Source organism: Salvia miltiorrhiza, chromosome 7 (genome assembly GCF_028751815.1).
Source record: "Salvia miltiorrhiza cultivar Shanhuang (shh) chromosome 7, IMPLAD_Smil_shh, whole genome shotgun sequence".
Taxonomy (NCBI): Eukaryota; Viridiplantae; Streptophyta; class Magnoliopsida; order Lamiales; family Lamiaceae; genus Salvia; species Salvia miltiorrhiza.
This window is the reverse complement of record NC_080393.1, coordinates 53,573,811-53,601,368: the sequence shown is the minus strand read 5'-3', so window position 1 is coordinate 53,601,368 and position 27,558 is coordinate 53,573,811. Positions and strand designations below refer to the sequence as shown.

At 35.1% G+C, this 27,558-nt stretch overlaps 3 protein-coding genes across 3 annotated transcripts in view; all 3 read left to right on the top strand.

Moving 5' to 3' along the window:
- LOC130994894 (uncharacterized) overlaps positions 1-27,558 on the top strand; it is a 1,167,164-nt gene that overhangs the window by 1,016,241 nt on the left and 123,365 nt on the right. The window lies entirely within an intron of this gene.
- Positions 10,675-14,798, top strand: LOC130994872 (uncharacterized protein At1g76660-like). The gene is made up of 2 exons (XM_057919982.1): positions 10,675-11,079; positions 13,399-14,798. The coding sequence occupies exons 1-2, from the start codon at positions 10,978-10,980 to the stop codon at positions 14,578-14,580; spliced, it is 1,284 nt and encodes a 427-aa protein (XP_057775965.1). The 5' UTR covers positions 10,675-10,977; the 3' UTR covers positions 14,581-14,798.
- On the top strand, positions 24,272-26,312 carry LOC130994868 (BTB/POZ domain-containing protein At5g41330). The gene has a single exon (XM_057919979.1). It carries the CDS (start codon positions 24,678-24,680, stop codon positions 26,061-26,063), a length of 1,386 nt encoding a protein of 461 aa, XP_057775962.1. The 5' UTR covers positions 24,272-24,677; the 3' UTR covers positions 26,064-26,312.

The following is a 27,558-nucleotide window of genomic DNA, read 5'->3' as shown; positions in this document are numbered from 1 at the left end:
TGAAGAACTAATAGTTAAAATAAAATTTCTTGAATTATAAAAGTTTAAACCAATTTAAAATCAACTTGCCAAAACTAAAGTAGTAACATGAAATCATAAAACTATAAAACTGAAGAAGAAGAAGAAAATTAATAATAACAAGTTCAAAACTCAAACTTCTATAGAATTACTAAATCTCTAGTCATTCTCGACTTCCATAGCCGCCTCAACTCCAAAACTGAAAAGATAAAGGGGTGAGCATATTGAAAATATACTCAGTGAGGAACATAACAAAATATTCATATACGTCACATATATAATCAAATCACGTTATCATACTTGCAAACATACGCCAAGAGACCGGAGCCCCTTGACAAACATAATCATAGTTTGAGTCGATGGCTTAAGTCCCATGACCAAACATATACATAGATCAATGGCTTAGGTCCCATGATCAACTTATCAACATAGATCAATGGCTTAGGTCCCATGATCACACATAACATCATAGATCAATGGCTTAGGTCCCATGATCGCACATAACAACATAGATCAATGGCTTAGGTCCCATGATCGCACATAACAACATAGATCAATGGCTTAGGTCCCATGATCACACATAACAACATAGTCATAAGATGCACGTAAACAAGTAATCAAACGAGATAATAAAAATATATATAACCATATGAATAAGCGTAAAATCCCTCACCTTAAAGTCGAAGCTTATAAATCAAATCCGAAAAGGGAATCTTAAATGCGCCGCACTGGAAGTACCCGTAGAAGGAGAAAAAATGCCTACTGCTTAAGCTTTTCGTGTGTCTCCTTAGGGTAGGAATTTGGTCCCCTATTTATAATAGTTTCTAAAGAGTTTTGATAATCATAAAGATTATATTCTATGTATATCTCCTAATAAGATTAGGAATAAAGATGATAAAAGAGTTCTAATTCTAATAGGAATCGAAATAATAATAATAATAATAATAATAATAATAATAATAATAATAATAATAATAATAATAATAATAATAATAATAATAATAATAATAATAATAATAATAATAACCTAGATAAATTTAATGCTGCATATATATATATATATATATATATATATATCACGTAATTATCTAAAAATAATAATAAGCTATAATAAGAAAATACTAATAATTAAACTTATATAATAAATCTAATATTCGGGGTGTTACAATAAAAAGAAGATATTCAAATTAATTTTTTTAAATTAATCTCTTTCTCTCTCTTATTTTATAAAGGAAGTTAGTTTTTCATCTTTTTTGTTATTTGCATAAAATATTTTATGAAATCATGAAAATTATGTACATTTTATTATGCAAGACTGCAATTATTTTTATTACTCATTTATTTTAAGTTTTTATTTTATTTTTTCACTATATTCATGTTTTAAACTTGCATGAGTTTTTCATAATTTCTTTTTGTTTTATACTTATGGTTTTTTTATTGTTATTAGTGTAGAGAGATACGGACCATAGTGCATTTAATTATGTTCATATGTTTTGTCGTATGTTTGGATTGCTTCAATAGAGTATTTCGTATTGGTTGTATATAAAAATATGAAATTTAATGATATACAATTGAGTTTTACATGAGTTTTAATTTTAATATTTTTTTAAAAATCCAACTTGGTGTAGGAATTTATATTGGTTTATTTTAGAATTCTTTAATCTAATAGAAAAAAAAAATTAATTCATAGATCTGTAATATATTTTTCATGTAAAAAAAGTAGAATTGAACATATGATTTATATTTATTTAATCTAACAATAATTTTTTTTGTAATATATATATATATATTTAAATGCAATAACTTTATAAATTCAATACAATATTCTCACATTCTTACGAAAAATATAATTTTCACAATAACCAATCCATATATAAACTAGGCATATAAATAATTTTCATATAATATTTGAATCCACTACATTATGAAGAATGTGTATTAAAAGATTTTTCATAAAATTATGTGTATTAAAAGGTTTTTCATAAAATTTAAGGATATTTTTATTTAAAATTTACCAACCTCCTTAAATTTTATAGTCCGAATACCTCTTAATTTCGATGTTCGTCGTGCATCGCACGGATGAGCGTATACTAGTTTGAGATAAAACGCAAGTTTAATATGATAATATGATTAAGTGATATCTTAATTAGCATAACGATGTTTTTTGAAAAAAAAATTATTAATGGATTATCAGGCCAAGTGATCGCAAATCCATTTATCATGCTAAACATTCTTATCACATAAGAAAAATAAAAAATAAAAAATAGGGATTTCGCTTCACTCATGTTGGTAGTCGCATGTCATCTTCAATTGTCAATTGTGCTTTCTAAATATCAAAAATCACTTTGGCACTAAAATGCTCACAAATTATTAGGTTTTTTTCCTTCTTGCATACATGAGTTCGCACTTTTTATATATCTCTTCAGAGACAATTGTCAATTTATTGAGCTCGCATAATGTGTTAATGATTTATTGAATTAAAACATTAATATATTAAAATGTTATACTACATCTGTCCACGAAAAGTATAATATTTTTGTTATTTTGGCGTCTATCAAAAGTATGATACTTTTTTTTAAAATATGTTTCCATATATTTTCCTTAATTTTTTATCGGTACGAATACTCCTTATTTATAAAATAAATCATCCCAAATTCAATTTCAACCTCTTATTTTATATAATGGAACCCTTTTGTCACTATATAAAAATCACCATTAATGTCGTATGAAAAGGAGACTTCACTTTCACTTTACTAGCGTTCATTTTCAACCGAAGTTTTAGTTGTAGAAAAATTTAATTACGATTTAAATGTAATGGGTATGACGCATCTATATGTAGAGTTGCAAAAGTATTGACGTATATATTCAATCTATAGAGCATCTAATTTAAAGAATTTGTTCAAATTAGAAAAGATTGCACAAGTCTTTGCATAACACAAAAATTTGGGTTCAATCTGTTGCACCGTGCAATTAGATTACACCCGCACTTAAACCATGATTTTCATCTTGATCCGAACCCGCATCCTAATTTAAACCGTATAAATAATATTATTCGGTTATACAAATGACACTGCATATAATTGACATTATTCGGTTATACAAGTGATATTAATCGTGTGAATGACACTATTCAGTTATACAAATGACACTACTTATAATTGAACTATTCGGTTATACATGACACTATAACATTTTGTCATTTATATAACCGATTAGTGTCAATTATAGGCAATGCCATTTGTATAACCGAATAATGTCATTTACACGATTACTGCAATTTGTATAATCGAATAATGTCAATTATGTACAGTGTCATTTGCAATGTTATAATGTGATTTATACATAGTGTCATTTGTATAATCGAATAGTATCAATTATATGTGATGAGGAGTAAAGTACTCATATATCTGAAGCGCAGCAAATGTCAAGGGGCAGAGCCGAAGTCGAGTAGGGGAGAATCGCCTCAATTAGCATTCTTTGAGGAATGGCCACCCAGTGGAAGCGTTCGCGAACTTTCAATGGTGTTTTTACTAAGAGAGCGAGCAGCGCTGACATATTCCTGCGCAGCTAGGGCAGCAGTGCTGCATAACAGACAAAATCCAACAGACTTCTGACACGTTCGACGGCCACCTATGCGGACCTTTCTCTTTAACTAACCTAGCAATTGTACGAAAGTGTTGAATGACTTCTTTGCCCCTCTTGTACATCTCTATAAATAGGAATCTCACCTCTCATTGTAAGGTTACGCACTATGAAATACAACACTTTTGCTCTCTTCTTTTACATCTTTGCTTAACTCTATCGACGATTATTACTAACAGGTGAAGCATCCTACTTTTAACCTTACAACATGATTAACGAACACATCAATAGGGAGTGTCATTTGTATAATCAAATAGTGTCATTTACACGGTTTGAATCGGAATGCGAGTTCGGTTAAGATCAGTGGCGAAGCCAGGAATTAATTTGGGATGGGGTTGAACTTACACGGGGGTTCGGGGGCGGTAGGCCCCGAGAATTTTTTTTTTGGACATTTCGTATATTTAAGGCATTATTTTATTAAAAGACAAGCATAATAGTAATTATTAAAATGAAATTTTATTAAGAAAGAAGAGAAAAAAGGACCTAGAAACCCTTGAGAGCACAGGAGAAGCAAACTAAGGGCCGAGCCTCATTAAAGCCCTTTTAAAGCAAACCCGCGAGGGAAAATCCTTAAAAGGGAAAAAGAGTACTCGTCTAAAAAAGCAAAAAAACGGTGAGGGAGCGGAGAGAGCCAGCTTCAGAAGTTCCGGCCAAACCATCACCCCTAAGCAGCTCGGCCCCCCAACACCGTAAGACCGAAGGAAAAACAAAACAAAAAACCGCAAAAGAAAAGCAAAAACAAAAGCCGAGCAGAAATACGGAATCGCACAGAACCAAGAAACCAAAGCCTCAGGGCAGCTCATCAACGACAAAAGCAGCTGCCCCCACAACAACTCGACACAATCCGTACGAAAGTTCCGAATGCGGAGATCCAAAGAGACCCGACCAGCGACTCCCCAGTGCCAAGCGCACCCAACGACTGAAAAAAGGCGCCACTAACGCCCCAAAACCAACACCAAAGAAGACACGCAGCCCCTCCAAAACGCCCACGACCGCAACCAAAGCAAAAGCGACCAGCTAACCTGCCATCCGAATATGACTATGACATGAAATATCCAATCTAACAGCATCATGAATCACATCAATCTCATGAGGCCACCAGCCCTCCTGTCGCTCATCTGCGGCTAAAATATCAGCCACTTTATTCCCCTCACGATAGATATGAGAAATTCGAATTTGGAAATCCATAGGAGTAAAAGAATCTTTTTCCAAACAGCAGCAAAGCGCCACGGAACCGAGGTTGATCTCTCATGTAGGAGATGCACAATATAAGTTGAATCAGACTCAATCCAAAGATAACGCCAGTGTCTTGCATGAGCAATCTGAATTGCCGTAATCACGGCAAGAAGTTCAGCTTCAAAAGCAAAACCGATGCCTCCTATCACATGAAAGCAACCCCTATCCCAACTGAACTTATCTCTAAAGACACCTCTGAGGCATAATATTAAATATATAACAAATTAGTTTCAATACATTACAAATTTTTAAGGGACATTCTGTATTTTTAAAGCATTTTTTATTAAAAGGCGAGCATAATATTAATTATAAAGAACAACATTTTCATATACTATATAGTTTTAATATATTAAAAATTAATTTCAATACATTACAATTTTTTTTTTGTCATTTCGTACATTTTAGGCATTTTTTATTAATAGACAAGCATAATAACAATAATAACGAACAATATTTTCATAAATTATATATTTTCAATAAATTACAAGCTAGAATCAATAATAATAAAAGACAAGCATAGTAATGATAGCAAACAATTTTTTTTTGGGCATTCCATCCGTTTTAGACATTTTCTATTAAAAGACAAGCATAATAGTGATTATAATGTATAATATTTTTATAGATTATATAGTTTTAAATAACACAATTATTCTTAAATTAATTATAAATGGAAGAATATAACAAGCTAATCAACTTTTGCAAAACAAATTTCTTTTATAATATAAACATATATCTATATATATTTTTTAAAAATCTCAAAATTTGAAAGGGGGCTTCAGCCCCCCTTCCCCCCCCCCCCCCCGGGCTACGCCCCTGGTTAAGATGCACGTCAGGATTTGGGTACGGGTACAACCCGATTACACGGTGCAATCTATTATACCCAAGACCACGTCTTTGCATAATAATTAATGAAGTATCATTCTTTCAAGAAACAAAAAAGTTAACAAATTTGCCCCATAGAAAAGTGCCCAAAAAAAATGGCTTGTTTAAAATGAATTAGATGCATATATACTATTCTTCTTGTAATAATTTATAGTATTATTTTTAGAATTTTAAGATTTTATGTACTAGTATTAATAAGTTCCAATATTAACAAGACTCGTTCAAAGTTTCCCAAAAGGCAGGCAAAAAGTCTCAATAAGAGGCGTTGAAAAGAAATGCACATTGTTTTCCAATATCATAGGCATCAAAATCACTATTATTTGAAGACTTTATAGTTCCACGATTGAATTCCAATTAAGTTATGCATTCGAATTTAAATTTGTCTGCGAACTGATTTTTCTTCTCTTAATTTCTAATTGAACGATTGAATATCGGATATAATTGGGTGGAGAAGCTTTGTATCAAGATTTATGCCTTGTGCGTGTGCCCTTACACAATTTGAAGTTGGAATTTCAACGTCGATTTAATTTGAAATATGTTTATTCACATGTGTAATTACACATTAGTTCAGGATCATTTCTATTTTGTGCTTAAATAATCTTTAAGGATTGAATCTTAATAAATAAAGATATCACAAAAACTTGCGTACACCCGGGCGTACGGTACACTTGGGTCGTACCCGATCCGAATCCTGACTCGGATCCGACCCAACTGGACTATCCTACTCGAATGTCAAGTGTTAGCGTTATTTTGATATAGTGTTAGTGTCATTTACATATAGTGCTAGTGCCATTTCAATATAGTGTTAGTGTCATTTTTCACGTAGTGTTAGTGTCATTTTCGAAATAGCGTTATTTGTAAAACAAAATAGTGTTAGTGTCATTCCAAGATCATGTTAGTGTTAGTGTCATTTCAAGAAAAAAATGAGTCAGGATAGTCTAACTGAGTCAGGATTCGGGTTGGGTACAACCTGGGTGTACAGGAGACCACCTCAATAACGATGGCGTTTTTATACATCTTTCCACTTTTTAATGATCTCATGTTGTAAGAAAGTATTTACTTATAACTTTGGAAAAATATAAACTTAAGTAACAAAGCTCCTCTCGTCACGGCAACAAGGCCTAGCGCAAGTGGCAAATTAAGTTGAGATATCCAAAAATAGACTCTCCTTTATGAGAGGTCTTGGATTATATCCAATCTACGTGTGATGTAGTTTTCCCACTTTTGTATGGTGTAGGTCTTTGATTCAATCCTACCTACGTGCGATGTAGTTTTTTCACCTTTGTGTGGTGTAGTGAGTCCATCTGCGTGCAGTATAGTGACTTATTTGATTGTATAATATATAGATACTTCTTGTAATTAAAAAAAAAAAAAGCTCCTATCGTCGCACCCTTACTAACTTAGGCAATAAATTTTCTAAATTATTGAAGGATTAATTATCTGTAAATATATGAAATATATTTAAATTTATTTTTTTATTAATTAATACTTCATCCGTCCTGTAAAACTTTAAAATAGTAGTAATAATGATAATTAATTTTATTATAAGTGAAAAAGTGGTCTATCATGGTGGAATATGTAAATAAGTTAATACATTGAGAGCTCGTTTCGTACAGGTGATCAGGGTGTATACTATATCTATGAAACTCTAATATCTTGTTTGATAAAAAGTAATACGAAACACACGACCCCTTGTAAATTAAAAGCCTAAAAATATTATATTGATTTGATGGATTATGTATACCACCTTCGGAGGTGGTATACGTAATACATATCTTATATAATTATTTTTAACTTTTAATAATCTTAATACATTATACCAAACAAAATATTATATATTTTACAGATATTTTAATGTATTTTGTCAAACATGAAATTAATATGACATCTCAATCAAACATATCACACCATATCGCGTACCAAAGGAGCCCTGAAGGTAATATGTTGTGGAGTAGTGTCCATAAATAGAATAAGATTATTGTTTGTGAACAACTAAAAATGAAATTTGTGATTACTTTTATAAGACCAAAAAGGTATATAATTTTTTTCTTGAAATTTGGCCAAAATTACAAATTCTGCAATATTTAATTCTACATAGGCGCCTAGATATTTTCTCATTTTCTTATCCGTCATAACCAACCCATATAAAAATGTCACATAATAAAGTTTCATTGTTCACCTAGAATTAAATGTGTTCGGAATTTTTTGCGCCGAATTTTAAGAAATTTTAAATTTATGTGTTAATTAATAAAAAATAATGTTAATTAAAAGGTAAAATTTGAATATATTTCATATACTTACAAGCAATTAACTCATGATTAAAAGTAAAAACTTGATTTCGCTTTAATGCTTGAGAAAACTTCAGGTTTGAGTCCACCTTGACATTATCTCTAATTTTTGTTTACCCAATTAGAAAGAAAAAAAAAAAAAAGGAGGATAAATATAGCACAATAAACAAAAATGTTTTAGGAAAGATTTGTCATTTTTGTTTTGAAACGCGTCGAAAAGATGAATCAACCGTGCAAGTTAGTGTGGTGGCTGGCTGGTAAAGGGGGAGAATTTTACACGGTGGGCCCCGTTAAGCTACGCGGGTGGTGCGCACGAAAAGCCATTCCATGTAGAAGTGGACGCCCGCACGTGCGCGCATTAATTCTTCACAACAAAAGCGCTTTCTCGGTAATTACTACTTCCCCAACTATTTTAATTCTACTTTGTGGCTGCCCCACCCTTCTGCTAAATTACCAACCTACCCCTTCCCTATAATATCGCATTCTCTTTTCTCTTTGATGACTTTTAATACTGTTTTCAAAGAGAAACAATTCATAGTTATAATTTCATGTGATCGAATATAAAAGTTATATCACATATGATTCTTGTTATGAAATGTTTAAATTTTGAGGTGGTATTGGGTATAATAGAGAGTACCGTATAATCAGATTGTATCTTCACTTAGATTTTGATCTACACCCTAATTCGAACACATATCTTAATCCGAACCTTATTAATAACACATATCATACAAGTTATTAAGGTTCAAAGTTACGATTGAAGTAAAAGTAAAAGTGTCACTTTTAAGCATAGTGATTTTCATTAAGTCTTGATGTCATATACTTACTTCAATATATATAATCATGCATTATTGTTATGTAATCTATAAATAATTAGTAATTCATCCGTCTCACCTATTTTGAGACACTTTGTTTTTTGGGCGTCTCAGCTATATTGAGATAATTTTTTTATTTGTTAAAAAATTTACCATTTATACACTTTTTCACCTACACACAAGACACTACTTTCTTAATTCTCGTATAAAAAAAGGTCTCAGGATAATCGGGACGGATGCATTATTGTGCAGAGCAATTTATATTTATGGTCAAGCCCGTCAGATACAATTTCCCCCTCATATTCATGGTGATAAATACAAGTCGTAAATTTATTTAACAAAAATTTGGATTAGAATTGCGAATGTACCATCTTTCGTAATAGTTCAGGTATAATTCTAGGTTTATCGATTAATCATCAGAATATAATACTCCATTCGTCCCATTACTTTTGGATACGAAGATTAAAAAGAGTGTAGTTAGTGTATAAATTGAGTTGGTGAAAGATATTTAATGATAATTTTAAGTGAGTTTGATATAATATTAAAGTGAGTTGAGCCCATTGTTAATAATATTTTAAATAATTAATATTTTTTTATTAAAAAAAGTATAATACATTATTAGTATAATTGAGACATTATTATTGGAACGGAGAGAGTACTAATTTATATTCCAATATAATATGGCATAATTATGTGTTCGTCAATATTTTTAGGTACCAGCCTAGCAGTTGATACGCATATAACATAGTATATAAAGGTTGTATGCTAATAAATGAAATAAATGTAACACTTTGATACAATTAATATTGCAACTCATTTCGCTAGATGTCATTATGTTGTTCACAAGTTTAGTAACTCATCATAACTCACCAGGGCGTGCGCATTTTTATCCATTGCCATTTACTTCATCAGTAGCAAAACCATGACCCCCAATTGAATAAACAATTCTTCACTTCCTATAATCCTATTAATTATTTTCCTACCATATATTCTATATCCATCACGAGTAAAATATGCCATTTTATTAATCAACTGCAAGAAAAAGTGAATTTTATAGTAGTATTTGGATCTAGATAATATATTCTAATGAATTTTGGTTTATTCGGTACAAATTATATACATGTTTGGTAGCCATGTTTAGAAATGATGTGATTAATAAAATTAAGATAAATAAGATATAAAATCTTGTCTAGATAAATAATACGAGGGTAGATGTGGTATTACTTATCAAGACTATTATTATTTAGCAATCTTAGCTTATATAATATACCTGCTGAATTAAAATTTTATATAAAAAAAAACGGAAGAAAAAAAGAATCTAAAAAAAACCCATCGAATACACAGGGATGCAAGCTTATATAGTATACCAAGCACACCCAACTTGATAAGAGAGTTTTAAAATTTCAAATATTTTCAATTTATTTTAACGAAATCTTCGAAATCTTGTATAATACCGTCTTAGGAATCAAAATTTGTAACAAAAAAAAAAAAAAAAATCTGAATTCAAATACCAATAAAATTAAAAGCATGTCATTCAATACAAATTTAAATTCCTTAATCTTTTCGTAACACGATTTGAAACAAATTTTTGTGATTGTTTTTTTGAATCGGTCGAGCATGACAAAATTAAATTCGAAATTAACCTCAAAACGAATTTCGCGTGAAAACTCAGAATAACGGATGCATACACGTTGAAAATGTAAATGCACCAGGAGGCCATTTTGGTAATTTCACTTTGATTTTAATTAATTATTATTATCCAAAGTATATAAACCCTCACTCCCATAATAATCATCATCGTTAAATTAAACTAATCGCTTTTCAGTCACTGCCGTGTTTGACCTCTGAATCACTATATATACACACATCATATATATATATATATATATATATATATGTATGTGTGTGTGTGCATTTTCTTCACCGCGTCTACATACAAATACAATTCGCTGCTGCGTCTGGGCACCGTCTTTCCATTTCCGTTTCTCGCAAATCGAATTTGGCGAACTGTAACATTTGATTTCACGTTTTGTTGCGTGATTTTGCCTCTGAGCATGTTTTTGAGCTCGATTTGGCTTGATTTGATTGCGTGAACAATGAGAAGAGGAGCGAATGGACCCGACGCGATGGAGACCATTAACGCCGCCGCCTCGGCGATCGCATCTGGGGAGACGCGCGGCGATCATGCTTCGAGTCAGGTATTGAGATGAAGATATTCGTTTTCGGTTGTTTTTGCGTCTATCTGTGTGTTTGTGGCGATTTACGTGTTGCTTGAGCTGGAATTGATTTGTTCGTGATCCGTTGTTGTTGACTCGGTGTTGGTCGAGTTTTTTTATCGCGAAAATTGTTCTCTTTTTCTCTTCTCTTCCTCGTTTAGAGATTTGTGACAGATTGGAGATCTGGTGATGCCACTGTTTGATTCTGTATTTTCAATATTTATTTTCTTCAGTTTTGATCGGTAAGACTTTGGATGTCGTGTGACTTTTGTGTAAGCGTTGATAGAAAAATACCACTTTAAGTTCATATATTTCCCCTGGATTTACTTCGATTTGGTTTTATCGACTTTTGAAGCTTTTTTGGAATTTCGGAAATTTTAGCATTGTTAAAAGTAATTTTTGGAGTTTATCAGAACCTAGAGAGAGTCGTTGAATCGACAAACAATCATATAAAAAAGATAAAGTTTTAGTTAATCATGACTTTCTAACTGCCTGTTATGATGTAATTTTTCGGTTACATATTATGATGCAGCTTTGTTAATCCATCATGTTCCTTTTAGTAGTCTGTAACGACATATGGCAACGACTTTTGGAAGATTTTGTGGGTGCAATGATTAACTTCAGTTGGGAGGTTGGAAGCATGATGGTCTGCACAAGATGGTTCTAGTATATGCTTAAAACCTCATGTTCATCCCAAAGTTTTTTATCTATGACGATACATATCATCTCTTAGACGTAAATCACCTATAAACACAGCTAGTAAGTTGACAGTATTCAGGAATCGGCTTGTCCTGTTCCCCTGTTTACTGTTCTTCAATATACATTATGTTTAAAATTCTGACATAATGATCGCAATTGTCAACTTTCAAACATGGGTGCTGAAGATAAATACCAGAGTTTTCTTGTTTTCTTTCAGTTGTAAAGTATGTGTAGTGGAAATCAAAACATAATGGCAATTCATACAATTTGCTAGGCCGGGCTTCAGTTTTATTAAAAAAATTGACAGGTACCTCACTTGCTTTTTTCAATGTCCTTCATAAACCTCATCATGTGGTTGTAAATCCTAATAAGGCAATATTTTCTATTGATGTCTGTCATACTTCTTTCTTCTCTTGTTGGCTCCAGATTAGAAGATAGTGAGTATGTGAGCAACTTAGATTATGAATCAACCTTCTGTACCTTAATGTCATGAACACTCTTAAGGAGTGATGACTGAGTTGTAAGCATTAATTCTTAATGAATTCCATCCAAGAAATTATCGTTTAGACCTGCGAGCAATTGCAAATCTTATCTTACATTAGTGTCTGAATGTGATGTATGTGTGTTTCCTAAAGATCTGCTCCTTATATGTTTCTGTATAGTTCAGTCAGAGATGCATAATCACATTATAGTGCAGCATCATATTACTTTTAAGATATTTTTGCATAGTCTGATGGCTAGAAACTACTTTGTTATAAAGTGCTTTGCGTAAATCCTTTCCGTTGTTGTGTTTCGGACATTTCAACTTCACGTAATATAATACTCTGTTTAGAAGCCTGTATTACTTCTTATTTGCAAGAGGAGCAGAGATATAAACCCATATTTATAATTCCATGTTAAAAGTAAATATAATTTTGTAGTCTAAATCATAAGCTCGATAGTTGCATTGATATCTCTTTACCCCCTCTCTTTTTAGGGCTCCGAAGAAGATCTATAATTATGTTGAGCTGGAAATAAACATAATACTTGAGATACTAATAGATCTAACTTGAAATCTGACACTAATAGTTCTTTCCTATGGCAACAAGGCCCCTGGAAAATACATCATGATGTTCTCTTGTCTCATAAACTTGCATCTTGTTCTGCTATATTGATTTTGACCAGAATAATTTAGTCAAGAACGTGTGAGCAGTTTGACCAAGAATGTTAAAGGGCGTGTCCAGAAAACTAGTGCATATGTTGCATTTTCCTGCTTGTGACTCATAGTCCTTCATTTAGGGAACTTGGGAGCAGTTTGTTTAAGGATTTTCTGAACTATATTTTGAAAATAAATTTCATTTTGCAACTATCGGTTAGTCAGATTGTCATTTGATGAGTCATTTTGTTAACATTTGAAGCTCTCCTTTATGTTTGATTTGAGGACTTAATAGATCTTTCTTATAACTCGATCTTTCTAGTGACCGATATGCTGATCTTCAAATTTCTTATTTTTCTTAGTTCCAACTTTTTTGCTCCTCTACATGTTTCCATAACTTCTCAGTTTATGCGAACACAATGTTAGCTTAATAATATGATACTGAAGTATTACTAATGGTTGTGCAGAAAAGAAGGTGGGGAAGCTTCTGGAGCCTTTACTGGTGTTTCGGATCACCCAAGAATAAACGAATCGGGCATGCCATTCTTGTTCCTGAAAGTAGTGCCGCAGGGGCTGATTCCACCACAGCTGAACATTCATCCCAAGCACCTTCGATAGTATTTCCTTTTGTCGCGCCTCCTTCCTCTCCTGCATCCTTCCTTCCTTCTGAAACTCCATCTGCTACTCAGTCACCGAGTGGGATATTCTCAATGACATCCGTATCTGCAAACATGTATTCTCCCGGTGGTCCTGCCTCGATGTTTGCTATCGGTCCTTATGCTCACGAGACCCAGTTAGTTTCTCCTCCAGTCTTCTCTACATTCACCACAGAGCCATCTACTGCCCCCTACACGCCTCCCCCTGAGTCGGTCCACATGACCACACCATCCTCTCCTGAGGTGCCGTTTGCGCGACTTCTCGAACCCAACCTCCAGAACGGTCAGAGATTTCCCTTTTCACAGTATGAATTCCAGTCCTATCAGCTTCAGCCTGGCAGTCCAGTCAGCCATCTGATCTCACCGAGCTCGGGCATCTCCGGTTCAGGCACGTCGTCTCCTTTCCCTGACCGCGAATTCGCAGCTGCCGGACATCCCTTCTTCCTCGAGTTCAGAACTGGGAACCCCCCTAAACTTCTAGAACTCGACAAGATTGTGCTACGCGAATGGGAGTCGCGTCAGGCATCCGGCACGGTAACTCCGGATGCTGCAGGCCCCAGATCGCGCGATAACCGCCTACTGAACCGTCAAGATTCAAATGCCTCTCCGGTTTCAGATTACGGCTACAGGCTGCCAAACGAGGAGAGCGCAGTGAGTCATAGAGTTTCGTTCGAGATAACAGACGAGGAAGTGATAAGATGCGTGGAGAAGAAGCCCGTGGCGCTGCAGTCGAATACAAGCTCACAACACATGGCTGGGTGGCTGGAGAAGGCGAACGGGTCGAGCAGGAGACGGGAGGCGGAGGAGGGGGAGACGGAACGAGGGCATCAGAAGAAGCGGACGATCACCCTAGGATCGAGCAAGGAGTTCAACTTCGAGAACGTGGATGAAGCGAGCATGGGGTCATCAGAGTGGTTCGTCGGGGAGGAGGGAGGAGGAGGACGTAGCGAGAAGTGGTCGTTCTTCCCGATGATGCAGACGGGGGTGAGCTAGGTAGCAGCAGCAGCGACATTGAAATCAATGTAAGTTTAGGACTGACTCAATATATATACTACACTGGTTTTATCTGACCACCAGAATATAGCAATAGCAGATAGGAGGGGATTATTCTTCTTAGAGACCAAACTGTATGTCTCTGTCTCCTTTAGTTGCTTACATTTTCTTGTATATGTAATATAAATAATATATATAGGTGCTGCTTTTTTCTCTCTCTTTTTTGGAACAAATAGAGAGCTGATGCTACTCACTGCAAAAATGAATAGCTTTATTTATTTGAGCTTATAAGCTCTTAAAAATACCTTAGAAGTTGCTTAGTAGTTTATACATATTTAACACTTCTTGAAAAGTGTTTGGTAATAAGTTTCCTAAAAATTAAGTCGACTTACTTTTTCGTAATCTTATAAGTAAAAATCACTTTACAAGGATATAGTATTATTTTGAGAATATACTCTTTCAATTTTGTATTTATTCAACCTTATCTCTCCAATTAAGATTTTCTTTCTCTAACTTATAATTTTCTTATAAGTTTAACTATTTAAACACTTTGATAATTTGCTATTCGGATATTACATCTTATATGCTCTTCGAACTTATACACCTAGGGGTGAGCATTCGGGCGGTTCGGATCACAATCGAACCGTACCGAAAAAATCGAATCCAAACTGCCCATAAAATTTGAAACCAAATCAAACCGTTTAGATGACTGAAACCGAACCAAGTCGAACCATAATTTTCGGTTCGGTTTGGCATAAACTGTTTTATTTTATTTATTTATTTAAAATATATATATTTAATAATTTATTAATAATATTTAATTCTAGATGATACAATTATAATCTAATATGTGTAAAGTACTAAAGTGTAAAACCCTAAAACATGAATTTAATTTTTAATTATTTAATAATTATTTATTTAAAATATATATATTTAGTAATTTATTAATAATGTTTAATTTGGGCGGGTTCCGGTTTTCAACCGCACCGTTTTTTCAAACCCGAATCCAAAACAAAATGATTCGATATTTTTAATTTCAAACTGAATTGAACCGTTTCATACATAAAAATTGAACCAAACAGCTATTTACAGTTCGATTTGGCGATTTCGGTTCGATTTTGCTTAGCCCACCGTCTAAAACAAGCTTTGATCAATCACCGTCTAATATGAGCAACTAGTCAGTTTGATTTTCAAATCGAGTCGAATTAAACTTAGGAACTGAATTAAATCGGTTTAATATCAAATTGAATTAGAAATTAAAGAAAACATAACTCAATTGATAAGATATTTTTCTTTCAATTAATAGTTCGGTAGTTCCAGATTGTATGTGAATTTGTAAACGTGTAACTTCAAAGAAAATTCTATTGAGCCGAACTAAATTAAGGGGCTGTTTGGGTTTGGGGATCAGGAAAGGAAAAGGAAATCGATCCTCATGATTCACTTAAGGTGTTTGATTGTGATTTTTTATTAATTCCCTTTATTCGTTATTGGATTTTGAAATTTGTGAGGTTGGCCCATTTCTCATTCTCCTCTCCTCTTCTTTTTCTTTTGTCTGGGCCATCTCTTGGGCCCAGAACCGAGCCCAATTCCCAAACCCTAGCCCACTCTCCCTCTGATATACCCCATCGAGCCCCACTCCCTCTCTCACTTCACTCAGCGCCGCTTCCCTTCCCTAAATCTCTCTCTCCCCGACTCCTCGCATCCTCCACCTTCCCACCGCCATTTTTACCTTGGTTTCTCCATCGCCTTCAATGGCGCTCCTCCTTCCCGTTGTTGCTGCTCTCCTTAAAAACCCTGATGCTCTCTCATATGGGGATAACCGTAGTATCAAAGTGTGAGAGGCTCTGCTATTCCTTTCAAATCTGTGGTTACTTCTTTGATAGTACGGGATTCCCTGTGTGGGTGGTGGTATCACCGGGCTTTCCTGTTCACCGGAGCCCTGTTTGGTGGTTACCTGAGTAGATCTGAGCCGCCGGAGTTCTGTACTTGGCTCCTGCTGTTGGTGGCTCTGCTGAGATCTGAGAAGCTGTTCCTTGTCCATTCTGTGGTCTTGATCATTCAGCTGCCGGAAGGGTTGCTGAGTACAAGGGGAAAATCTGAGCCCCAACGTGTCCCGAGGACACCTTTTCCCCAATCTCTGAACTGTATCTCTCTCTATTTTCTTCCTCTTGTATTTTTTTTTTCTTTTTTGCTTTCCTTTTCTTTTGTGCAGATCAGAAGAAGCAAAGGGAGGAGAAGCTGTGAAGTGACGAGAAGAAGAAGACGAAGATTAAAGTGCTTGAGCACGAAGTGGGGAAGACAGGAGGTTCGGGAAGCAAGCGGTGTAACCCTGGCTAGGCGAAGATACCCAACAAAATTTAAAGTTGGATTAAGTATCAGATTGTCCCCTATCATGGCGTCTCTATGATTTTTAGCCCCTAAAGTCAGGGGAAGAGAGAGCTGCCGACTATCTTAACGTGGCTTTTTGGCACCAATTTTCCCCCAACCTTTCGACGGAGGCAGCTCTCCCCCCTGACTTTAGGGGGCTAAACGCGAGGGGACCCCTATCGATAGGGGGGAAATTGGTGCCAAAAAATCACGTTAAGGTAGTGGGCAGCTCTCCCCCTAACTTTAGGGGGTTAAAAGCCATAGGGACGCCATCTATAGGGGACAATTTGATACTTAACCATTTAAAGTTTAGATTTTAGATTCTCCATACCCCACTTCCTATTTGGATTTTGGATTCTCTTTTCCTCAGCATCCCTCCAATTCTCGTTTGTTGAACGTAGGGATGGCAGTGGATCTTGGACCCGGTCCAGATCCGTGGATCCAGATCCGTTTTTACGGATCTGGATTTCAATTTTTTGGACCCGACGGATCTGGATCTGGATCTGGATCTAAGTTTTGAAAACGGATCTGGATCTGGATCTTGAAATTTTAGATCCAGATCCGGCCCAGATCCGACCCGTGGATCCATTTTATTTTATATATATTTTTTATATTTTATATTTAGTTTACTAATAATATTAACTAAATTAAAAATAATAAATAAATTATATTCAAAAGAATAAAAACTAAAAGTAATTAGATAAAAGTATTTTGTGTTATATTTTTCATGATGGAAACTAGATGTTGTTGATTTTGTGAAATTTTTTTAATTTAATTTAAAAATAGTAGATCCATGGATCTGGACCCGTGGACCCGCGGATCTGACGGATCTGGATCTGGATCCAAAATTTTCAGATCCACGGATCTGGATCTGGTATATGAAAACGGATCTGAATCTGGTATTGGCCAAACCCGGTCCAGATCCGGCCCGTTGCCATCCCTAGTTGAACGTGGTGCTGTACCAAATACTTTGGGGAAATAGAAATCATTCTTTTCTTTTCATTTCATTTTGTTTCTTTTTCTTAATTCTTTCCCTTTTTTTCTCTCCTAGTTCAACCTTTTCTAGAGGATGTTCAACTCGGTTTATTAAAAATTGAACCAAAATTAATTACTACTAATATTGATTGAATTCGAATCAATTTGGTGGGTTCTTGATTTATCGATTTTAGTTGGATTTTGCACGCTTTTATTATTGTCCACGTTGTGTAAACGTGTAATGAATTAGGTTGGGGTAGCTAGCTAGGATATTAAAAGTCATTAACTGTGGGCAGGTTTAGCGGAGAAATTTTTCAGATGGCTTTTAAAAATGATTGACATTTGCTTCTACTCAGCTTAAAGCTCGGCCAAGTACCAAATACTTTAAATTTACTATCTCCGTCCACTAAAAATATGCCACAATTTCATTTTTCATCCGTCCATAAAAAATATGCCACATTTATTTTTAGTAGTAGGGTCCACACCATTCCACTCACATTTAAAGTGGGACCCTTACTCCACTACCAACTTCACTCACATTTTATTAAAACCCGTGCCGAAAGTAAAGTGACATATTTTTGGTGGACGGAGGGAGTATCATTTATCCAAGTTCTATCAAAATACAAAATACTTTACAGCTTTGTCAGAGTAAAAAACATATTTTATCTTCAAATCTAAATCTATGAATCGCCGTCATCCAATCGAATTTAATTAAATCTACACTATTTATTACTCTCTCCGTCCCATGAAATATGACCTATTTGACACAAAAATTAAGAAATTGGTATTTTATGTGTTAAGTGTGATAGATGAAAAAGTGAAAAGGTGAATAAAGGGTAAATTTTTTGCCATTTTTAGAAACAGGTCAAGCTTTGTGGGACAAACCAAAAAGGAAATTGGGTCATGCTTCGTGGGACGGAGGGAGTATTATATGTCTTATCCGTAAATCAACATCTATACATATGATCTATTATGTACATGCTTTCACACGCAATAACATTATTTAATGTTGTATTAATGTGTCTATCTTTCTTTAACTAATAATTTATTTTAAAATTAATTACCTATAAATACACACACTATATCTAAACTTTAGTTTTTAACCAAATCTACTTTTTGGGTAAAAAATTGCATTTTTTTTTTAAATTTGACACGAGGCGAAAATTTGTCGTCTAATGACTTGATTGTTTGAATTCCGACAAGCAATCTAAAGATACAATTGAAAAACTTTTGACGTTATCTTTCTAATGATACATATATTGTTGAGTTTTGATCACTGGAAGTGGTAAAAAAAATGGCATGAAAGTTGATGTCACGAAATTCTATATTTTTTTTTCGATCACTTCTGATGACCAAAACCTAATAGTATAAGTATCATTAGAAAGATAACGTCAAGAACTTTCCATCAATACCTTCAGATTGTCCTCAGTATTCAAAAAATCAAGTTATTGGCCAACACACTTTTGGAGTCAGGTCAAATTCCAAAATGTTAAAAGCTTATTTATTTTTCGGCCAAAATAATATATCCGATACCAAAATTTGGGTATAGTTCATGTATTTATAAGCAATTAACCCTTTATTTTTTTATATAGTTTCTTCCTGATATCCTAATTACACAATTGATGAAAATCGTGATTCAGAAAAACGAAGAATGATTCTGAAATCGTATTATGAAACTTTACAATAAAGAAAAATCTCATCCAAATATGCATGATTGAAGTCAAAGATCCCTTGAAACTCGCATGCAAGTTATTTTGAATTCTCTTTCAAAATTAAAAGGATGTGTACAAGGTTATTCTGAAAATTATACTTGTAAGGAGTTATGTATACAATTGATTTTATTTTTTTTATTTATCTTACTGATTCTAACATTTTTATTCACTCGTTCAAAATAGTTGATGGCACTAGAAGCAAAATATAAGAAATGATTCAAGTTCGAGCATGTGTGGTCCATTATAAAATATTTTGTGAAGTTTGATAGTACTTCACAAAACTCCCGACAATAAAGGTATTCATTCCAATCATATACACTACAAAAATATCCTATTTCCCACAGACGGCGCTAGTTGGTGAAACGAGAAACCAACACCTAAACTAGAAAGCAGTAAACGACACCGGATTTACGTGGTTCGGTCGAGAAGACCTACGTCCACGGGGTGTTTTGGGGTTTTTTCACTATACTTCGAGAGAATTACATTTTACAAGAGATGAATGAATAATGAGATGATCCCCCCTAACCCACTACTAAGTCTCTATTTATAAGCATGTAAATAAGCCTTAGGGCCTCAAGCCCATTCCCTAAGATAATTGGGCTTAAGCCCCTTTAATACATTGACCTTGGTCTGAGTCGCCTATGCTTGCTTGACTGCGCCGGAAGCTCTATTATTTCTTTTACTATCCCAAGTCTTCAATTAAACCAGCACTGGTTAGCTTAATAATAATAATACTAATCATAAGCATAAATAGACATGTTCCCATTATATAGTGCACAGCGCTGGTGCATATTTCAGTCCTCATCATCTATCAATTTAAGCAATGATAGTGCCAGTGATTTTGGATCCTCACACCGTCCAAATGGTGTGTAAAAAGCAAAAAACAAGAGAAAAAAAAGGCGAAGATATATCTGGTTTTTTTAAATCAATAGAAATAGGAAATAAGAAATTTGGAGATTTAATGGAGAACTCGTCAACAATTATATAACAAATTCTGCAACTACAATAAATGCAGAAAATTGAAGCAAAAAATAAAGCTATTGACACAAAAAAAGCAAGCTATTGTAATTTGTAAATGTAGGAATCAAATAATAAATTTTTTATGATGAACACAGATAATACTATAAAATCTACAAATCTCGTACTTAACTAATAAAAATACTACACTTAAGTTATAAAGTATCTGCATATTAATAATTTTGGATTCGAAATTCAAATGGAGCATAATTACAAGGCAATTTATTACCATAAAAATGCAGTTACTTTATAATCATTAAGTGCAATAATTTTATAGGTTAAGTGCGAAATTTTTAATTTTTACATTAAATGAGTTTGTAGTGGAATTCAACCATATATATATATATATATATATATATATATATATATATATATATATTCATATTATAGATTATAGATAATAGATTATATAAAGTTTTGAAGTCTTTTAACTTTCTTAAGTTTAGAGGAATAATTTACATATCAAAGATCAAATCTAAGTTAGATGATTAATTAATGTCAAATAAAAAACAATACAATTTCTTAACTTTGAAACAAAATATTCCAATATATATAATAATTGACGTTGAACAAAGATCTACTTTCTCATTTGAGCCAAAATTCCATTGTTGAATCATATTTATCAGAGATTATATAAATTAATAAAATTCAAACACATTTCAACTGTTATTGCCTATAACTTGTCGTCTAGCGTGCTGACTAAAGAATTTAAATCCTTCCTGTCTAGTTGACCTTATAAAATAACAAGCTTTTAGTTAATTTCTAAATTGCACGTATTTTTAATATGACATTATATAAATTTGGGTAAATATCACTTTAAACCTCAAACTATTTTCACACTATCAATTGTATCATGAACTATCGAAAATAATTTTCTAAATCTTGAACTATCAATTTTTATATCAATTGTACCATTCGTTCATTTTTTTTAGCTTCAAAAATTTGACGTGACTCACCGGATACCATAATGTATTTAGAATCATTTTTTTTACTTATATTATATAAAACAACGTGATTATATGGATTACTCGTTAAAGCACCCCGACCATTTTTAACTAAAAATATACTCATCACACTCTTCGGACATCGATAGGATCGCAGACCTGAGTTCTTCTCTGTTTATAATACATCTAGCGTCGTCGTCGTCGTCACTTCATGAATACACAATTTGTTAAGGTTCAATCTAGCGTGACCACAATGAATTCGACATCTCCAAACTCTCAATCCACAAATTAATTCTAATTGAATCCCTCAAATCATAAGTCATAACAACTCAAGTCGAAGGTCTTATTTAATAATAAAACAATTATGAAAGTGCCCAAATGACGATGTTTAATTTAATTAGAAACAACGCAATATTGTTTCCCTGACCATAAATTCATGCAGACAAATCACAAGATCATAAATTTATTTCAGAATGTTAAAAGAATGCTACATATGAATACAAGCTATTTATCAAATAGATACCGTTAAATTCTCTATCAATGATTATGAACTCAAACTAAAATATAAAATTTATTTTACGTGAAGCTTGAGCTTCTTATGTAGCAAAAGTTTTTTTTATTTACTTTTTCATTTATCATACTTAATATATAAAATACTAACTTTTTAAAATTTATGTCGAAAAAAATTACTCAACTTTCGCGCGACCGAGGGAGTAGATCCTAAAAAATAAAAAATAACAATAAATAGCCCATAAGATTGAAACTAACTTTAAATTAAGAGCATCTGCATTATCGCCCTACTCGATAGCACTCACTCGAGTAGGGCGATCCTCGAGTAGGCCGATGCAAAGGGGCCCTACTCGAGTGCTACCCGATAGAACGGGTATGCACGATAGGCAAAATATTTGACGCGTGTTGTACACTTGCCTTCATTAAAAAAAAAAAAATCAAATATAGAAAAAACGGCAATTTTGGCAGATTTTATTAATTTATTTTTTTCGGTCCATTTGACTGTTTTTTTTTTTCCTCTTCTTTAAATACTCCTTCTCCATTCCAAACTCTTCCATCTCCTTCTACCATCTTTCATCTTTTTCCTCTCTCTATCAACCTTCATGGATCCATACAACCCAAACATATATGATTCAAATTGGTGCCTCGATCTCTCCGCCGATTATTATCCCGATTTAGCGGGATGCAGCTTGGGAGATGACCCTCCAATCGGCTAGGAGGAGTCATCGGCGGCCCATAGTTCCTCCAAACCGAAGAAAGGAGGTCGGAGGAAGGAAATCGCCTACAAGATCAAGCATGACAAGAAGGCGTCGGCGGCGGAAGGAAGGACTATTCGTAAAACATACACCCTCGAGGAGACGGATCTCATCGTCCAAATTTGGACGGAGGAGACCAACGACGCCATCCGTGGGACCGATCAAAAGAGGGAGGCGTACTGGACACAGATTCTCGACCGTATCAACCCCCTCATCGGAGCCAACCTCAAACACCGCCAAATTTAAGGGCACTGGGCCCGAGTGAGCGCGGATGTGCGGTTTTGGGGGGCAATTTGGACAGAGACGTGCACCCGGTGGTCTTCCAGCCATTCGGACAATATGCTCCGGGACAAGGCCCAAATCCTCTTCAAAGGTAGGAGCTCAACTAAGAGTGCGTTCAACTATTGGAACGCGTGGAAAATTCTCCGAAACAACCACAAGTTCAAAACGATGTACCTCGAGGGAGACGTGCATTCCTCGAAAAGGACGAAGACGGGCGAATTCACCACCTCGGCGTCGGCCGAGGAGATCTCGACTTCCCGGCCAATTGGAAATAAGGCGGCAAAGGCGGCGGTGAGAGCGGCGAAGGGGAAGGCGTCGCAGAGCTCGAAACCTCCACCTGAATTCGTGGAGAGGTTGGACAGGTCCGACCAGAACTTGAAAGCAATCACCGCTGAGTACGCCAATAAGTACGAGCTCAAGAGGGAGGAGCTCGATATGAAGCTCCTCAGCACGGATACTACGCACATGACGGATGCACAAAGGACATTGCACAACTACATTGTCCAAGAAGTGCTCAAGCGTCGTGGACTTATCTAGAGTAGGATTTTAATTTATGTAGTTTTTAATTATGTTTTTTAGGTTTTAATTAGGTATTTTTAAATTATGTCTTTAGTTTTTTTTTTTTTTTGGTATGTTGTGGGATTTTAAATTAATGCAATTTAAATTTTTATTAAATTGTGTTACTAAAATTTAAGCAATTAAGTTTAAATAAAAATCATAAAAATCAAAACTAAAAAAAATTACGTAGGCTATCAAGTAACCTCACTGTGGCCTCATCTACTCAATGTGGTTCCGTACTATCAAGTAGGTTATCAAGTAAGCGGATGGTCTAACATGACAATCATTACCTTTTTTTATGTAAAAATAGAATTTTAAAAATAGATTCTATAAAATGGAAACGAACACTGCCGGTCTGCCGCCTACCCACAAATACCAGTCAAATATGGACTTAGACAACCCTTTTAACTATAGCCAAACAACCCAAATAACCGCCAAATCTAATGCTTCAATTTTGACTGCTCTATTATTATTTTTTTTTTTTGAGAAGACTGCTCTATTATTATTATTATCTTATTATTTATTGTTTCTCCAATTTAAACATTAGACAACGTTACATTTGATTTGATTCTCCCAAATATAACAATATTAAAATCAATTTTGTTTGTCCTAACTTGCTAAGAGCCTTCGTTTTCTAGCCTTTGTTGACCGAACCCACGCTGACCTTCTAGATATTCTCCTTCTCGTTTTCTCTTCAACGCCCCTCTCTCTACAAAACCAGGCCTCCATTGTTTTCTGCTCTTACTTTTCTTCCACATTTCCATTTCACAAACGCTAAATTTCACTCTTATTTACTCCACTCTTAAATACTACTTCCAAAATCGGAGTTTTTCTTTTTGCAGAAATCGTTTTCTAGGGTTCCTAGATTCCTTCCTTTTGCTCAATCTGCAATCATCCCCTTCTTATCAAGTTATCACAGATTCTCTGCCGTAACCCTCAAAGATTCAAACCTTTCCCCCCTTCTGCAAAGACAAATCATGCCGCCTTTTCAAGGATCGAAGGCGCGTTTGAACGGCGCTCATCACGGTTCCAATTCGAACGTGGTCACAATCGATGTGGGCGGCCAGCTTTTCCAGACGACCAAACAAACCCTATCCTCGGTCGGCTCCAAATCCTTCTTCTCGAAGGTGGTTTCCGACTCCAATGGCGCAATCCCCTTCATCGACAGGGACCCCGAGCTCTTCTCTCTCTTCCTCTCCCTCCTCCGCACCGGCAACCTCCCCTCCAAGGCGAAATCCTTCGATATGCAGGATTTAATCTTCGAGTCCCGCTTCTACGGCATCGAGGATCTCCTCATCAACTCCCAATCAAACCCTGCCCAATTCGACGCCTTCAACCTCGAGAAATCCCTAATCCTGCCGCTCAGCGGCCGCGATTCGCCTTCGGCGATCGCCACCACTCCCTACGGCTCGCTCCACGTCGCCCACGGCAGCAAAATCACCTCCTTCGATTGGTCGCTGCGGCGGAAATCCACGATTCTCACCCAATTCATGGCCGTCGATTCGTTGCTGGCGCTCTCCCCCTCCCTCGCCGCCGCCGGCGCCACCGACTTCTCCGGCCTGCAGATCCTCGATCTCGATGAAGGCACGGTCGCAGACACCCTAAATTGGGAGAACGTGACTAGGTCTGGTTCAACAGTGCAAGCCATCGGCGCATCAAATGAGCATTTATTCACCAGCTTCGAATCGAGCAGGAGAAATTCAAACTGCATCATGGTGTACGATCTCAGAGACGATCTCCGCGCCGTCACCACAATCGGCCATTATGAAATCTTCGGCGCCGATCTCGATTCCGCCATTCCGGCCACTAAATTGCAGTGGATTCCGAACCATAATCTGCTGATGGCCTCCGGCTCTCACAGCGGACCTTCCGGAGTTTCCGGCAACATCAAGTTTTGGGACATTAGGTCAGGCAATGTAGCTTGGGAGATCAAGGAAAAAGTCGATTGCTTTGCGGATGTCACAGCTTCGGATTCACTATCCTCGATGTTCAAGGTTGGTGTGAGCACAGGCGAAGTTTTCATGGCGGATTTGAGGAATTTGGGGGCGGAGAGCTCTTGGCTCTGCCTCGGTGATGGGAGGAAGGCGGCGAATGGGAAGAAGGAAGGGTTGGGGTGTAAAGTGGAGAGCCATGGGAGCCAAGTGTTCTGCAGCAAGGGAGGCGATCTTGAGCTGTGGTCTGAGGTGTTGATCAATTCGCGGGAAAAACGCGGTGATGAGAGGGTTTTCAGGAAGACTTTGATGGGGAGAGTGAAGGATTTGGGAGGGGATAGGATTGGTAGATTGTGTTTTGGAGGGAACAAGATGTTTGTGACGAGGAAGGATCAGCAGTGTGTGGAGGTTTGGAATTCGGTTAACAGCTAGCTTTTCTGAGTTCTTACAGTCTGGTGTTTGGAAATTGTATAGATTGGTTGATTTCTTGATGCAGAATTGGTAAATGTAATGCTTACATAAAGATGAAATCTTGGAAATTTTTTTGGAATCCCATCTTGTTCGTTTATTTGTCTGAGAAAAAATGAGGTGGAATGGAAAGCAACCATGACTGGATTGATCTGTAAAGTGAGTTGCTTTTGGCATATTTTAGAGAAAAAGTGGATGCTTGATCAGTTGTAAGTTTATAATCTGGTCTGGTGTGTGCTGGGTGTGAGGTCTAAAAAGCATTCATGATTGAGAAAAATGAATGAAAAATTCAATTTTTTGATGACAGAGTTGGAAGGCTTAGTGATCTGAAAACATAAAATCAAATCTTGATGACAAGAGTTGGAAGACACATTAGTGATTTGGACGATATGACATACTCCTTCCGTCTCATGAAGCAAGACCAAGTTTCCTTGTTGGTCTGTCCCACGAAGTAAAATCAGTTTTTAAAAGTAGCAAAAAATTTACTCTTTATTCATTTTTTCACTTTTTTACCTACTATACTTAACACACAAAATACCAATTTCTTAATTTTCGTGCCGAAAAGAACTTAGTCTTGCTTCATGGGACGGAGAGAGTAATTTTTATGAATGATGGAGTGAAAGTTGCGGTGTCCATAGAAAACTAGTTTCAACCTTGTGTAATGCATTGAAATTTTGGCCTTGGTAGATTAAAATAGGGTTATTAGCTAGTAAATACGCAAACTCTTTTCACTTTGTGAAATTTAAAATGACTTTTATTTTCTATCCATAAATATATGAACTTAGTATTTTTTTTACACCGACAAGAAAAAATTCTAAATTACTATTGACGTGAAAGTCCGAATATCATGTTATTCACTTTTCAATCAAAATAATGAATAGAACTACTGTATTCAAATGCACATTCTGTAGTCCATGTCATGTATTCCACTTTCACGTCAACATTAAATCATAAAAAATGCTAAGTTTATGTATTTATGGATAAAAAATAAAAATTATGTTAAATTTTAAAAAGTGAAAAAAGTTTGTCTATTTACATGCTAATAACCCATTAAAATATGAGATGGAATACAATATTTTCCTTAAATATTGTGAATCTTCAATCCATTTGTAGGATTGCTAAAAAAACTAAAATAAAATCCATTTGTAGTAATCAGTGGCAGTTCAAAATTATATTCCCAGATATGGGGTTTATTCAATTGGAACTATCTTTTTTTTTTTTTTGAGGCAACAATTTTAACTATCAATACAGGAAAATGAGTCTAACAAAAACACCAAAGTCAAGAAAAATATCGAGAATATCCAACTTAAAAAAGTGTTAAAAAATTCAGGTAAAAGAAATGAAAACTGTTGAAATAAGTAAGTCCAGCAGCCGCTTGATTATATGGAAAATTTGAAGGGCCTAACGCAGCCCAAGCACTAGCGACTTGGGCATGCTGTTTATGGGCTTTAAAGATGGA

What these genes read in the sequence shown, in the direction of transcription:
- LOC130994872 (XM_057919982.1), top strand. Translation starts at nt 10,978, where the DNA reads ATGAGAAGAGGAGCGAATGGACCCGACGCGATGGAGACCATTAACGCC. An exon ending in GCGATCATGCTTCGAGTCAG is followed by an intron (nt 11,080 to 13,398) that starts GTATTGAGATGA and finishes ATGGTTGTGCAG; the next exon opens with AAAAGAAGGTGGGGAAGCTT.
- LOC130994868 (XM_057919979.1), top strand. Translation starts at nt 24,678, where the DNA reads ATGCCGCCTTTTCAAGGATCGAAGGCGCGTTTGAACGGCGCTCATCAC.